General features: G+C 36.9%; 1 protein-coding gene across 2 annotated transcripts in view; it reads left to right on the top strand.

Moving 5' to 3' along the window:
- The window catches only part of COL25A1 (collagen, type XXV, alpha 1), a 514206-nt gene that overhangs the window by 458005 nt on the left and 41397 nt on the right, over window positions 1-14804 (top strand). The window contains exons 21-26 of one of the 2 annotated variants that reach the window (XM_011989830.1): window positions 2767-2835; window positions 3590-3634; window positions 5160-5204; window positions 6413-6490; window positions 13454-13477; window positions 14100-14144. In XM_011989830.1, coding sequence (XP_011845220.1) covers window positions 2767-2835; window positions 3590-3634; window positions 5160-5204; window positions 6413-6490; window positions 13454-13477; window positions 14100-14144 — 306 coding nt within the window. The remainder of the gene's footprint in view (window positions 1-2766; window positions 2836-3589; window positions 3635-5159; window positions 5205-6412; window positions 6491-13453; window positions 13478-14099; window positions 14145-14804) is intronic. The other variant, XM_011989831.1, reaches the window with a different exon arrangement.

The following is a 14804-nucleotide window of genomic DNA, read 5'->3' as shown; positions in this document are numbered from 1 at the left end:
AATTTGCCAATGTTTTCACCAAATATTTTTCTACATTTAAGCATGGGAAGTAAATGCAACAGCAACAGTTTCTATTCTCCTGAAGCTTACATTGCAGTGTGGGTGAGGAACAGATGGAAGGAGGGAAAGAAGTAAACAAATAAATAATATGATTTCAGAGAGTGATAGGGAACTAATAAGGGATGTAACAAAAAGTGATTCTAGGTGGGTGTGGTGGTGCACACCTGTCATCCTACCTACTCAGGAGGCTGAGGCCAGAGGACTACTTGAGCCCAGGAGTTTGAGGCTGTAGTGTGCTATGATAGTGCCTGTGAATAGCCACTGTACTCCAGCCTAGGCAACATAGCAAGATCCCCTCTCTAAAAATATATAAATGTTAAAAAATAAAGATGTATAGACTTCATTCTTGTGGCAAACTACAGATAAATGATTTTTAAGGGGTTTTCATAGTGGACTATTTTAGAATTTTTCTGTAATTCTTAAAGTAAAATATTAAAAGAAACACCAAATACTTTACAGTTTTTTAATAATTTTCATATACCAATAGAAGCTCCTTAGTCTCACTCAACAGGGTAATGGGGTGGGGGATGACAAAAAGCAAAAAGTCCTTTCGTTTCTGGGCCATTGTGTCTATCTCCTGTATCTAGAGAAGTCCCTTATCTTTCTCTCAACCTCTCCATTTTCACAACGTCTTCAGTTGCTGTTGAGAAGCCTTCTGAGTCTTTTAACTCTTGCCTCCTGTCTTTCTTAACCCTTGACTAACCTATCCCGCCTCCCCTACAAAACCACAAAAGCTTCCCAAAGTGGGCATGATACAGATAAGGATCTTGGAATTTAAAGCCCTACATGACCCACCACAGATCCAATTCTATTTTCTTATCTTTTCCAAGATGAAGTATTTCCTTCAGTGAGGAGAGCACCTCTTTCATCCATAAATATGTCATCAACAGTCTGAATTCTAAATGTTTGATGATTGAAATTCTGCCCCTATGCAAGAAGCCAGACACTCTTTACTCTGTGTTTAGGGAGTATTAAAAAGTACCATCTTCCTGGAGGGCAATTTAGCAAGTTTTTAAAAATACTCATACTTTTTGACCTAGCAATTTTCCAACTAGGAATTTATCCTGAGAAAATGATCAAAGATGTGCAAAGATGTACATTTAAAACATTTATGCAAAAATTGAAGTTTGAGTACAATCAGTTTTACCCACTTTAAAAGCTTTGTGACTTCGAACAAGTTACTTAACCTCTCCAAACTTTGGCTTCCTCATCTGTAGAATATGGATGATAAAACTTTTCTCATCTATCCTGAGGATTAAATAGGATAATGCATGTAAAGTGTTTTGTGCAGTTCCTGCACTCATCCATGCTACAGTCATCAACAGCAACAAGTATGAAATAAACCCTACTCATACTTCAGGACACAATTCAAGTCTCACCTCCAGGGATCCAATCCACAATAACAGAAATCAATGGGGATTCCCCTTCTGTCATATATGGCCTTATATTACTCCTTAATCCTGAACTATTTTGGGTTTTTGTGGCTCTTGTCTGCCTAACTACATCACTAGGTCCTTGAGGACAGTAGCCATATTTATACTTCACAGAGATATAAATATATTTTAAAAACTGTAAAACCTGTGTGGCTAGCATCATTCTGAACACTTTTACATTCATAAACTATGAGATGAGTACTATTAACTTTGTCCATTTTACAGAGGAAACTGAGGTATACAGAACCTAACTAACTTACCCTAGAACGCAGAATTGATAAATAGCAGAGCCAGGAGTAAAACCTAAGATGCTGGATTACAGAGCCAGGAACTTAACCACTTTGCCATGCTTCTTGCCAGCAGTGCTTAAAAAGTGACTACAGAATGAAAATGGATATTCGTTCCTATTTTGAGGTATAATGATGGTCTTTATCAATTCCATTTAAAGGTCTTTCTATTTATCAACATAGCTATTTGACAGGCATTTACCAAACCATTTCCTTATCCATAAAATGGGGATGATAATACAAACATTGGATAATTGCCTATTAGTCAAGGTTCTCCAGAGAGACAGAACCAATAGGATATATCCAGGGAGATAGATAGATGAGTGGGGATTTATTAGGGTAATTGGCTCATGCAATTGTGGAGGCTGAGTCCCAGAACAGGCTATCTGCAAGCTGGAGGAGACCCTGGGTTGACAGTGGCATGGCTCAGTCCAAGTTGGAAAGCCTCAGGTCCAGGGAGGCAGGTGGTGTAACTTTCAGTCTGAGGCTGAAGGCATGAGAGCCTGAGGGAGACTGGTGCAAGTCCCAAAATCCAAAGACAAGAACCTGGAGTTCTGATGTCCCAGGACTGAGAGGAAGAGCTCTGAGCTCCGGAAGAGAGAGTTTGCCTTTCCTCTTCTATCCGGGCCCCCAGCAGATTTAATGGTGCCGCCTCACATTGAAAGTAGATCTTCCTCACTCGGTCAATAGACTCACCCACCAGTCTCCTCCATTAACACCTTCACAGACACACCCAGAAGCAATGCTTTATTATCTTGCTATGTGTCCCTTAATCCAGTCAAGTTGACACCTAAAATTAACCATCACAAATTGTTTTGATTATAAAATGAGATGATTCATGAAAAGAGATTAATAAAATGCTGGGTGCTGGGTAAATCAGTGAAAACTCTCTGCTTTCTTTGGTTTCATTCAACTCATTTATTAATCTACAGGGACCAGCCTGGGTTAGGGGAATGGCCACTTACCTGTTTTGCAATTTGTGACAGGGTGAACGGGGGGAAGCAGGACCTCCTGGAAGAGGTGAGCGAGGGGAACCCGGAGCCCCCGGACCAAAGGTCAGTTATTCTTACATTGGAAAATAACCATTCTCTGGCTTGATTTGACAAAAAACTAAAACATTCTCAACAGGTATTAAAACAACCCAAATCACAAATAGTTTGTTGAAATGCGCACCAACTGGTTCTTTTCAAAAGAGATTTTACAATTCATCTCACCCTGTTTACTCTGTTCAGTGAGCAAACTGATAGCATATCCAAATGTAAAATAAGTGTTGTCATATTAACACATTATCACTCAATGTATATTAAAACTCACTGAGAAAAAAATCCCTGTTGATAAGTGCTGTGTTAGTTTCTATGGTAACTTAATGGAGCGTAACACCTTGAAAATATTAGAGCTAAGGACTTATTTGACTGTTTAACCTTATTCATTTAAACTTTCCACAAACTAGTATGGTCACACTTTATTTTAATAGCCCATCCTGGAGATACAGGAAATGATTTACTCTTTGATGAAAAGGAAATTGATGCAGGCCAACACTGTTGAGACTAATGAGAATTGTTCACAGAACTCTTCTCATCCATTGATGGGAGGGCAGCCTTCAGAATAATGGAATGAACTGATGATATAGTGATGATAATTATGTTTAGTATTATAATAACCAACATTCTGTAGAGCCATATATTGAGGCAGTTAAAATAAAGTGTTTCCATTTTTCTTCGTTATTCTGAGTGACTGCTAATTTCTTTTCTTCTGTTCTTATCTCCTCTATAATTTTATCTTTTTCATACTCTTATTCTCCTGTAATAGGGGAAACAAGGTGAATCAGGAAGTAGAGGCCCAAAGGGGTCAAAGGTCAGTAACCAGATAACCATTTAAATATAACATGAGGCCTTCAAGATCTGTGCTTTTTACCTTTGCCACAGAGGCATGTTTTTCATGTTTTAGATTAAACTCTTTCACACAGTGGAATTGCAATACTTACTGCAAAATGGATTGCAGTATCTCTATGATGATATCTCAAAACAATACATTTATTTCATCTTGCTTGTTTTTCCATAGTCTTGTGCTTCAGAAAATTCCTTAAGAAAAGTTGTATTTCCTATTTCATAGGAATAGCTTCTTTGAAAAAAATTAAGAACTTTCCTTAAATTATGTGTTGTATAATCTAATTTTTCATTTCCTGGCTATCTTTGTGATAAATGCTCAAATTATACTCTGCTTTTTAATTGACTGCCTTCATTGCATTAAAATTTTACTGCCAATTGAAATTCTCCTCTATATCATACTCTTTATACTATCTGCAATAACATATATAGTGTCAGCAGAATCATGTTATTTAAAATGCTGTTAGCTACTAACATGGAAAAAAATGTGTGCAAGATGAAGAAAACAGAGAGCAAAGATTATTAATGCTTCATTAATAGCAAATTTATTATGATCAATGTTATTAGCATACTGTGGATGGGAAGAATTATAATCCTTTTTCCTGCTTATCTTTATTCATCCTTACCCAGTTTATGGGAATCTGTAGAAAGACGTATAAAAATGCTTTGAAGTCTATATAGAAAAAGAACCTTATCAATTTAAGGCTGTTTTAAATCTACACAGGTTCAAATCTCTTCTCCAAAGTTTCAGTTTACATTTCTAAGAATTTTGAGGGCTTAGACTATTCCTCCTGCTCTACAATTGAGGTAATGCCACCATCAATGAAACTTCAGATAAATTTCATATTGCACTGAAAAAAGAGCGTTGGGTTTGCCCTGCCTGTGACCTTCAGCCCTGCCAACCTGTTCCAGCTGGCTGCTGTCCACTTCAGCACTGTCTGAGTGTTAAAATGCCTATACCTACGGATGAACTTTTCCTTAGATTCCCATCATCAGAGGGAGGCCTAGCCTGTGACCTTCCTTTCCTAATTCTCCCTAGAATGAGCTCTCTACTCCTTTCCTGTCCCAATTATCTATACTTTTCTTCTCAGAGGAAAAACAACATAATTGTTGGCTCTTTTTCCTTTTGCCCCAAATCTCTTCATAAAAAGGAAGAACATGGCTCAATCTGCAAGGTAAAAGCTTGCTTTGGGTGCCATAGAAACCACTTGCTTTGCCTTTGCAGATCCTACCTAGTGAGACAGTTACCATATATATTGTTGTTTCAAGATACTCTATTACCTGAAAAGGGAGTTTTTTTAAAAAAGGAATTTTAGTTCTTTTCAAGCTGTATCTTAAAAAAAGCATTTGCATTTTGGTGGTGGTTGCTGTTATTTTTCACTTCAGAGGTTCATATTAAAGGTGCTTCTGTATGGTATAAATACATTCTTAGATGAGAGATTTCTAGACTCTCCCACTTCTAATTAAGTTTTTTCTCTTTCCAATGGGAAAAGGGGGATCGTGGAGACAAAGGGGACTCTGGAGCTCAGGGACCAAGGGTGAGTGTTCCTCTCATCCATCTAAACTTTTGCTTCCTACAATCCCAGATTTGAATTCATGTCTGCATGGCTATTCATATGACATCTCTATTAATAATACTCATAACAGTATTGGAGGTAGACTACTGTAATTATTCCTGAAACGCCCCTACCTCCTTTATTTTCCTCACCAGAAGCAGTGATTGTAGGGATTCCAACACATAAACTAAGTTTCTTTGAGAAGGTCTAAAGAACTCCCCCTGTCTACTTTCCGTCTGTTTCCATCCAGCTAATAGAATTTTCCACTTTTCAATTAACTCAATTATAAAGAAAGCAATAACCCATATGTTCAGCGTCCTTTTTAAAAAACGTCAGGGAATTATGACATGACTAATGGAAGTTAAGTAGCAGATCTAGTAAGTAGGGTAGAAGTCTTAAAAACATACATGTATTCTATTGTTTGTTCCCTATTTGGTTTAATGTGGCATTCATTCCTGATGGGAAAGCCAACATTTTTCTACAGAACAATGTTCTATCTTTTTAAAGAATGAGGGCCAGGTGCAGTGGCTCACACCTGTAATCCTAGCACTTTGGGATACCAACGCTGGTGGATCACCTGAGGTCAGGAGTTCAAGGCCAGCCTGCCCAACATGGTGAAACCCCGTCTCTACTAAAAATAGAAAAATTAGCTGGGCATGGTGGTGCGTGCCTGTAATCCCAGCTACATGGGAGTCTGAGGCAGGAGAATTGCTTGAACCCAGGAGGCAGAGGTTGCAGTGAGCCGAGATCATGCTACTGCATTCCAGCCTGGGCAACAGAGCGAGACTCCATCTCAAAAAAAGAATGAGGAAGCAATATATGAAGTATGGATGAGGAACAAAAGGTTAGAGGATGCTTTAATAAATGTGAATAAAGCAAATAAAATTGTACAGGTCACATCAGGGTAGCCTATATTGTAATTTTCAGAAAATAGTTTCAAAAATTAAATTGTTTTTTAATCAGATTTCATATCTTGGACCTACCAAAAACAGGATATAAGAAGTGGTTTTCCTCCTTTGAAATAAGGATACATTTTGAACATAATTATTTATATATTCTAAAGTACAGTTGGGCCTTAGTAGGGAAATGATGGTCAGAGAGACCTGTGAATTGTGTTTCTGTTTCTGCCATAGTCCACCCTACATGCTAAGCTAATACCCATGATTTTCCCTTGATTGGTTTTGTCATAGGGTCCACCTGGTCAAAAAGGGGATCAAGGAGCCACTGAGATCATAGACTACAATGGCAACCTCCACGAAGCCTTACAGGCAAGTGACTGTTCCCTGCCCTGACATACACTGAGAAGGATGCTGAGGAGCACCCATGTAATGTGTGCAAATATGACCTTCCACACCCTCTATCCTCAGAGGACTGCACTGCTCAAGGCACCCCTTCTCCCTGTTCTCAAGAACCCATCCCCTTCTCTCTGCCCCAGTTTATCTTCTTTATTTTGTAGCATTTTTCCATCCTTTCTTTCCTTTCCCTTCCACCTTCAGATATAGTTAAGCCTTATGAGGGATAAACCTTGTGTTAGTTTGGCCAAGTTTTGCCTCCTTGCTTGCAGAGGGAGCGTGGCAAGGCAATCAAGAGCTCTGTGCCTCTGGGGCTGGAGCTGCTTGCATTCAAATCTCAGCTCTCTTGCTTACTAAATGTGTGACCTAGGGCAAGTTATTTCACTTCTCTGTGCCTCAGTTTCCCTGTCTACAGAATGAGGATGGTAGCAGTATCTGCCTCATAGCGTTATTGAGAAGACCAAATGGCACAATATATATTATACTGTTAGTATAGGAGTAAGCACATAGTAAGCCCTCTATAAGTATTTCTTATTATTGCTACCATATAATTCTTTTCATCTCATTAAGTAAGCAATCGACTATGTGGCTCGTCTCTATCACCTTTGCTTCCTATTCATTCTTTTCATGTTTAGACTCCTGCATTCTAGCCTTTATCATCATTCTGTTGCCGCTTCTCTTACAAAGCTCAACGATAACCTCTGTGTCAAGTCCACTGGACTCATCACCCCTGACCTTTTTGTGATATTGATATCAAACCACCTTCCTTTTGAAACTTTTTTTGTGTCTCTCTGACCTTCCACTTTCATTTCATTTTTTCCATTTTTCTTCTCTGGCGTATCACCTGTATTTTGGTGTTTCTAATTTCTCTGTCTATTCCCTAGTATCCTCAAATCTCTGATCTTTTCTTGGTACAGCCACTCCCTCTGTGTTCTTCCACATTATGGCTCTCAATTCTTTTATCTCCAGATATAATCTGTGTATGCTCCCAGCTGTCCAAGAATATTTTCATTATGGATGTATGAATGCTTTATCAACTTCCACCAATACACACAATTATACTGGTTACCTTTCCCACCTACCAAATGAGTCCCTTTTTTAAGTAACCGGTTTCTGTTAGTGATACCGTGAATCTGGATTTTGGGGGAATAGAAAGTTTAGAGCCATTTTTAAACTATTCTTAGTCCTTTACTTATTCTATCTCACCAAGGGGCTTCTATTCCCTTTTTCAAAGTATCTCTTGAGATTGCCTGTTCTTTCCATTCCCAACTGAGTCCACATCCTGTTTACTTCATGCCTAATACAGCAACAACTCCCTGACCAATGACTCTTTCCCTAGTACCTCCTCGTCCTTCTAATTCATCTTGTGTATCACTCCAAGATTAATTTTTATAAACGATCATGGCTTTGATGCTTCTAATTTGCTCAGAAACCTAATGACCCCCTTCTGCCTACTCTATCAAGCCAAAGCTTCTCCATCTTAAGCCTCTATAGTCATGCCCTTCCTGTGGAGAACTTTTCATTTCTCCACAGCAAGTCTCCCCTGGAATAATCATTTTTATCATATCCATACAAATCTCCCCCTTTTTGCCTGTGTTCATCCCACTCTTCTTTCCTTTCTTTCCCATATAAATTCTATACATCAATCCACTGCTGCCACTCAAATGAGTTCTTCCTCTTAATCCTTTAAAACATTAGTAGTGGGGTTCTGGTGGTTTACCATTGAAAATCAAACTCCATAGTTGATTTTAGTCTTACCTCTTATGAGATTGTAAGCTTAGTGATAGAAAAACATTTTATGCTTATATTGTCTAGATATGTAAATATTAAATAAACGGTTATTGGTTGAATAAGTATACTTAACTCATGTACAAGCCATTTCTTTGCTTGTAAGCCAAATTAGTTGTTTTAAATATTTCTCTGCCACTTTGTACCTGTTTGATTTTTCCATCTTTATGATTTTACTAACACAATCTAATTATGACAGATCTGCTACAACTATCATTTTTAACTAGTAGAGTACTAAGTCTTTTTTTTTTTTTTAATCTATCTTCAGCTCAGCCTATTTTTTGACCTTTTCATTCTTTTTCTTCTGGTAAAATACAAAGAGAAGCATGTTTACTGCTTGGAGAAGTGTTGCTTGGACAGTATCTTTAGTCAAGAGCTTGAATTAGTGTTCCTCTGTGTAACTGGATTCAACGTAATCAGTGGCCTCTGGGCTACTGTCAAGTTCTAGAACTAGTTTTCTAAATTGTTCCCTTTTCCCCACAAGTTGATAACTATTTAAGGAAAGAAAGGGAGACAGAGACAGAGAACACAAAGTTTTGGTGTGCCTACTGTGTTTTCAAAGTTCTTATAAAATATAGGGACTTTTTAAAAACTTAGCTTATTAGCAATGTTGTAAATTGCCCTTGAACTACTTCCAATGGCCCCATAATTCTTGCTACCACCTTTAAGGGGTATCTACTTTTTTATCCTCCAAGAACTGCTCCAATATAATTGGGCATTTTTCTGCAACACTGTGATCAAGTTCTCAAAGCATTCTTTGCATGAACTGGGTCTGGCATGAGGCAAGCTATCCTTAGTCTAAAATGGAAATCTCTATTTTGATCTCCCCTCTATTAGCTCAGTCATTTAGGGGAAATTGCTTAATGTATCTATACTTCATTGATCTTATCTGCAAAATGAGGATGTTATTGGAATAAATGTTTTTCTGTAAGTCCACAAAACCTAATACTATTCTTAGGGTGATTTTTCAGAGCTTCTGAGCACTTTCTACTGATATACCTAAAAGCATTGTACTTTTTTAAAAATGTGACACCTATATCTCGATATGAAAAGATACCTCTGTTTCTTTTTCTCATCTTTAATTCTATATGACTACAAAACAATCAATATTCCTCACTAGTTCATGCTTATGTCTCAACCTAAAGGTTTATTCTTCTTATGGGGTTGGTTGTTAGGCAACTATTTGCCTTGCTTATAGTTATCTTTTCACATCAAAACTATTGGTTTTCCTAACATAGTGCTCTAGTGAATTGAGTCCCTCATAAAATTAATACATTAGATTGAGAAGAGATAGTAGACATTTATTCTTCTAATTCTCTAACTAGTGATGGATATTTACAGTTTTGCAGGTGTGTCATTATTACCCCTTTTAAAGCAATCTGCCACAAATACTCTAGCATAATCAGATAAGTAAAAGTATATTACAGTTATAATCATACCATATTAGAAATATAAAATTTGACTGTTGCCTCTATTGAAGATTGTGATTTACATAAACATTGCCATAAGCTATTTATTTTTATTTAAGGTGGTTAAATTTCCACAAATTAGCAGTAAAACCTCTGTTTCCTAACTGACTCTTTAAAAAAATTCTCATTGCTATCTAAACCAAACCTGTTCTCTAGTATGAATCATGGGCGAGTTTAAGCTTTCACCATTATGAGAAATGAAAGAAAATAACCTTTAATTCTGAAGAGATTCAGATAAACATTTCAGGGAATAAATCACAAAGCAGGCTGCTGGGCTTTACCCAATTTGCAGTTTCTGTAGTTCATGCCTCCCATCTCACATCGTGTCTCACTAGCGAATGGCATGTCTTTCTCCATCACCACCAAAAATTCTGGTTTTCAATTCGTTATTTGAGTTCAGGACAGAATCCTGCTGAGTTTATATAGCTTTAACTTAGATTTGCCACATATCAGAAATGCACAGTGAGCCACATCGTTAGGACTTCTCTGTGTGTCTGCATACTGGTGCTTCCAGATGGTGGTCAAGACTATGTATTTGTGAAGTTAGCTCAGCTTATTGTCATTTGTTTTTCTATTAGCTGAATGGAACACTATACAATTTTAAAGTTTCACAAACATAGTTATTTAACAAAATCATTTAAACTCCATCTGTTAGGTCAGTTACCATTAATAATAATTTTTATTTTGCAGCTCATTATTAAACATGTTGTTATCCTTAAATATAAAAAATACAAACTACCATTATGTTCAGGTAAAAAATGAATTAATATATGGCACATGTTGGAAAACCTCAGAGAGCTCAAATTTGAAGCTCCCTTTCCTTTTTAGGGCTTTATGATCCTGTTTTCTAGTTAAAAAGTAACATGTAGGGGGGGCGCGGTGGCTCACGCCTATAAATCCCAGCACTTTGGGAGGCTGAGGCGGGCCGATTACGAGGTCAGGAGATGGAGACCATCCTGGCTAATACGGTGAAACCCCGTCTCTACTAAAAATACAAAAAATTAGTCAGGCGTGGTAGCGGGCACCTGTAGTCCCAGCTACTCGGGTGTCCGAGGCAGGAGAATGGCGTGAACCTGGGAGGTGGAGCTTGCAGTGAGTCTAGATCGCGCCACTGCACTCCAGCCTAGGTGACAGAGCGAGACTCCGTGTCAAAAAAAAAAAAAAAAAAAGTAACATGTCATTGGAAGGCAATGATAAAGAAATTATTTCTACTCCTTAATTTTCTAATAGCCTTGTTTAATGACTTATCTGCACTGTAGGAACAACACCAACAAAAAAGTAGCTTTCTCATAACTACAAATCCAGTTCTTATTCTAGGTGAATCCCTGAAGAATAAACTGAATGGAATTATGTTACACGGATGTGATGGAAAATTCTGGGACCTTACTTTTTCCTTATAACCTTGCCCCCAGTTTGTGGATATTTTACCTTTTACAACAATTAAAAAAAAAAAAAAAAACAGTAACAACAGCTCAAATCAGAAATTGGAGTGGAATAGTGGAAAACACAAGGATGGCGTTCAACGGATATCTACAAGTTTAAATGTAATTGAATAATGTTTCTCTATGACCAGAGTCCGTAAAGGAAACGTTCTCCCCTCTGTGAGTTCATAAAGTGGTTATCAACCCCATAGAACTCTCAGCACAGAACTTAGACCAGAAAATGTTAATTCAAAAATATGATTCATGGATCAGGAATTATGTTTTAGAGATTAAGACTTTTGAGACAGTATATTTTGTTACAGTTCTCTAGCACTTTAAGAAGTTAGATTAATTCTTTCGGTATATACCCCAGTAATGGGATTTCTGGGTGAAATGGTATTTCTAGTTCTAGATCCTTGAGGAATTGCCACACTGTCTTCCACAATGGTTGAACTAAATTACAGTCCCACCAACAGTGTAAAAGTGTTCCTATTTCTCCACATCCTTTTCAGCATCTGTTGTTTCCTGACTTTTTAATGATTGCAATTCTAACTGGCATGAGATGGTATCTGATTGTGGTTTTGATTTTCATTTCTCTAATGACCAGTGATGATGAGCTTTTTTTCATATGTTTGTTGGCCACATAAATGTCTTCTTTTGAAAAATGTCTCTTCATATCCTTTGACCACCTTTTGATGGGGTTGTTTTTTTTTCTTGTAAATTTAAGTTCTTTGTAGATTCTGGGTATTAGCCCTTTGTCAGATGAATAGATTGCAAAAACTTTCTCCCATTCTGTAGGTTTCCTGTTCATTCTGATGATAGTGTCTTTTGCTGTGCAGAAGCTCTTTAGTTTAATTAGATCCCATTTATCCATTTTGGCTCTTGTTGCCATTGCTTTTGGTGTTTTAGTCCTGAAGTCTTTGCCCTTGCCTATGTCCTGAATGGTATTGCCTAGGTTTTCTTCTAGGGTTTTTACAGTTTTAGGTCTTACATTTAAATCTTTAATCCATCTTGAGTTAATTTTTGTATAAGGTGTAAGGAAGGGGTCCAGTTTCAGTTTTCTGCATATGGTTATCTAGTTTTCCCAACACCATTTATTAAATAGGGAATCCTTTCCCCATTGCTTGTTTTGTCAGGTTTGTCAAAGATCAGATGGCTGTAGATGTGTGGTGATATTTCTGAGGCCTCTGTTCTGTTCCACTGGTCTAGATATCTGTTTTAGTACCAGTCTACTTATGTTTTGGTACCAGCACACGTATGTTTATTGCAGCACTATTCACAATAGCAAAGACTTGGAACCAACCCAAATACCCATCAATGATAGACTGGATAAAGAAAAAGTGGCACATATACACCATGGAATACTATGCAGCCATAAAAAAGAATGAGTTCATGTTCTTTGCAAGAATGTGGATGAACCTGGAAACCATCATTCTCAGCAAACTAACCCAGGAACAGAAAACCAAACACCGCATGTTCTTACTCATAAGTGGGAGCTGAACAATGAGAACATATGAGCACAGGGAGGGGAACATCACACACTGGGGCATGTCAGGGAATGGGGGGCAAGGGGAGGGATAGCATTAGGAGAAATACCTAATGTAGATGATGAGTTGATGGGTGCAGCAAACCACGATGACGCATGTATACCTATGTAACAAATGTGCATGTTCTGCACATGTATCCCAGAACTTAAGTATAATAAATCAAGCAATCAATTTTAAAAACTCATTTGTTTTTCTGATTAAGTTCACAAAAAAATGGAATGCCAAAAAAAAAAAGAACACACACACACACACACACACACACACACACACACACAGTTAGTTTTAATGCAACAAACGGGCTGCAGACTAAAAGAGAAAAATATACAGTTGGGTATTTCTGTTTTTCATAATGAAATGCTCTCAAGAATAGAGCTTTTATCAATAGCAAAATTTCTCAGTTCACAATTATACTGACAAGCCTCTAGCATATACAACTTTACTGCATAATTTTTTCAATCAGGTGAATTAAAATTTTGACATTCTTTTTCTTCAGCTATAGGTTTTTAAAATAGGATTCTAAAAATAATTTTTAAAAAATCTCTACAACTATACTGTATTGAAGATAGGAAAATATGTTCTCAGTATCTTGTCAACTCCTTATAAGATCACAGTAGCCAAAACATATTCAAAAAGTTGATTATTTCACAAATGTATTACTGTACTTTGGCACACAAAATAGATAACTCTGTCTTTGTCAATACATTTTCCCAACAGAGGATTACCACCTTAACTGTCACGGTAACTCCTATTGCATGCTTTCTGTGGTTTGTGGTTTTGTATTTGGTATTGATGCATGCCAGTCAAAATGGTACTAATGTAGCTATTGTTTTTATCTGATACTTAATTTTATGTTTTCTTGTATTAATAATCTTTTACATTTGCTCCAGTTGAATCACTTTGTCTGCTTAGTGAAAAGGTCAAGAAAAAAAGTGATTGCTAATTTTCTTAAAAGTCTCTGACCTTATCTAAACAATATAGCTTTATTCTGTAGGGTCTGGGAAATCAAAGTCTTTGGGGTGGGGGGGCAAGGAGCATATGTAGAAACAAAGCTAATATTCATAGGCTAATTCATCCCAATAGGATAAGTGTGGAGCGTGGCAGCAATTTTACATTGCCTTACCGAATCTACCCAAAAGACCTTCCATCTTATCTTTACCTCAGATGTGTTCATATGTTAGTATATAAATAGGTGGGTTTTTCTAATTATGTAACTAGTAAAAATTTTTCCTCATTGCAAATTTATATTTGGGGATATCTGATTACAATAGAAATAAGGGAAGTGTATAGTGTGCCTATTTAAGGCATGAATTTTGATACATATAATTACTACTTTTAAAAATTGTGCTTTTTCTTGATTTAGGGTCCTCCTGGGCCTCCTGGACCTCAAGGACTACAAGGGCCAAAGGTTATTCTTTATTTACTTGTTTCCATTTATCACATACAGTGCAGACAATCCCACATTAAGTATATGCATCTTTGAAAATCAGTCTTGCAAAATGCTGAAGAAACTGAGATCGGCAATATTGTTTTAGAGAGTGAAGAAAGGAAATTGAGGTCTGGACTAAAGGAAGATAGAAATTAGAAAAGAATTAGGGAAAATAGGAAAAGAAGAGAGAGAAATTTAATTTAGGGGAAGACATTGAGAAAAAGAATATTAAACAAGGGAAAACAGTTCCACAGAAATTATAAATGTAAGAAACACTAAATGTGGTGTATGAAAAAAAGAAAATATTTAATTAAAGGAGGGTTGGAGAAAATTTAATTTGACACCAAGAAAGATCCTTGCTTCTAATGTTTTTCTAATAAAAAGAGTAAGGGAAGTTTTAGTATGGTGCATTCACAAATCAAACCTTTAGGGATCATTTTTCATAATGCAGTCTTTGTTATTTACTTTCAGACATTTTGCCATTTAAATCTTATCTAATGAAACATACCAACTAAAAATAGTAGAAGGCTAGAATTGCTTGCTTATATCTAAACTTTGTTGATGGCTGTATCCCTCCAAACTGAAGCTTAGTCATTCAACCATGTTTGATCAATTAACACATGGCCAGTGATTCTGGCT

The sequence above is a fragment of the Mandrillus leucophaeus genome, unplaced genomic scaffold (genome assembly GCF_000951045.1).
Source record: "Mandrillus leucophaeus isolate KB7577 unplaced genomic scaffold, Mleu.le_1.0 Scaffold364, whole genome shotgun sequence".
NCBI classification, from domain to species: domain Eukaryota; kingdom Metazoa; phylum Chordata; class Mammalia; order Primates; family Cercopithecidae; genus Mandrillus; species Mandrillus leucophaeus.
Note: the sequence above shows the minus strand (reverse complement) of the source record. Positions and strands in the feature narration are given on the sequence as shown.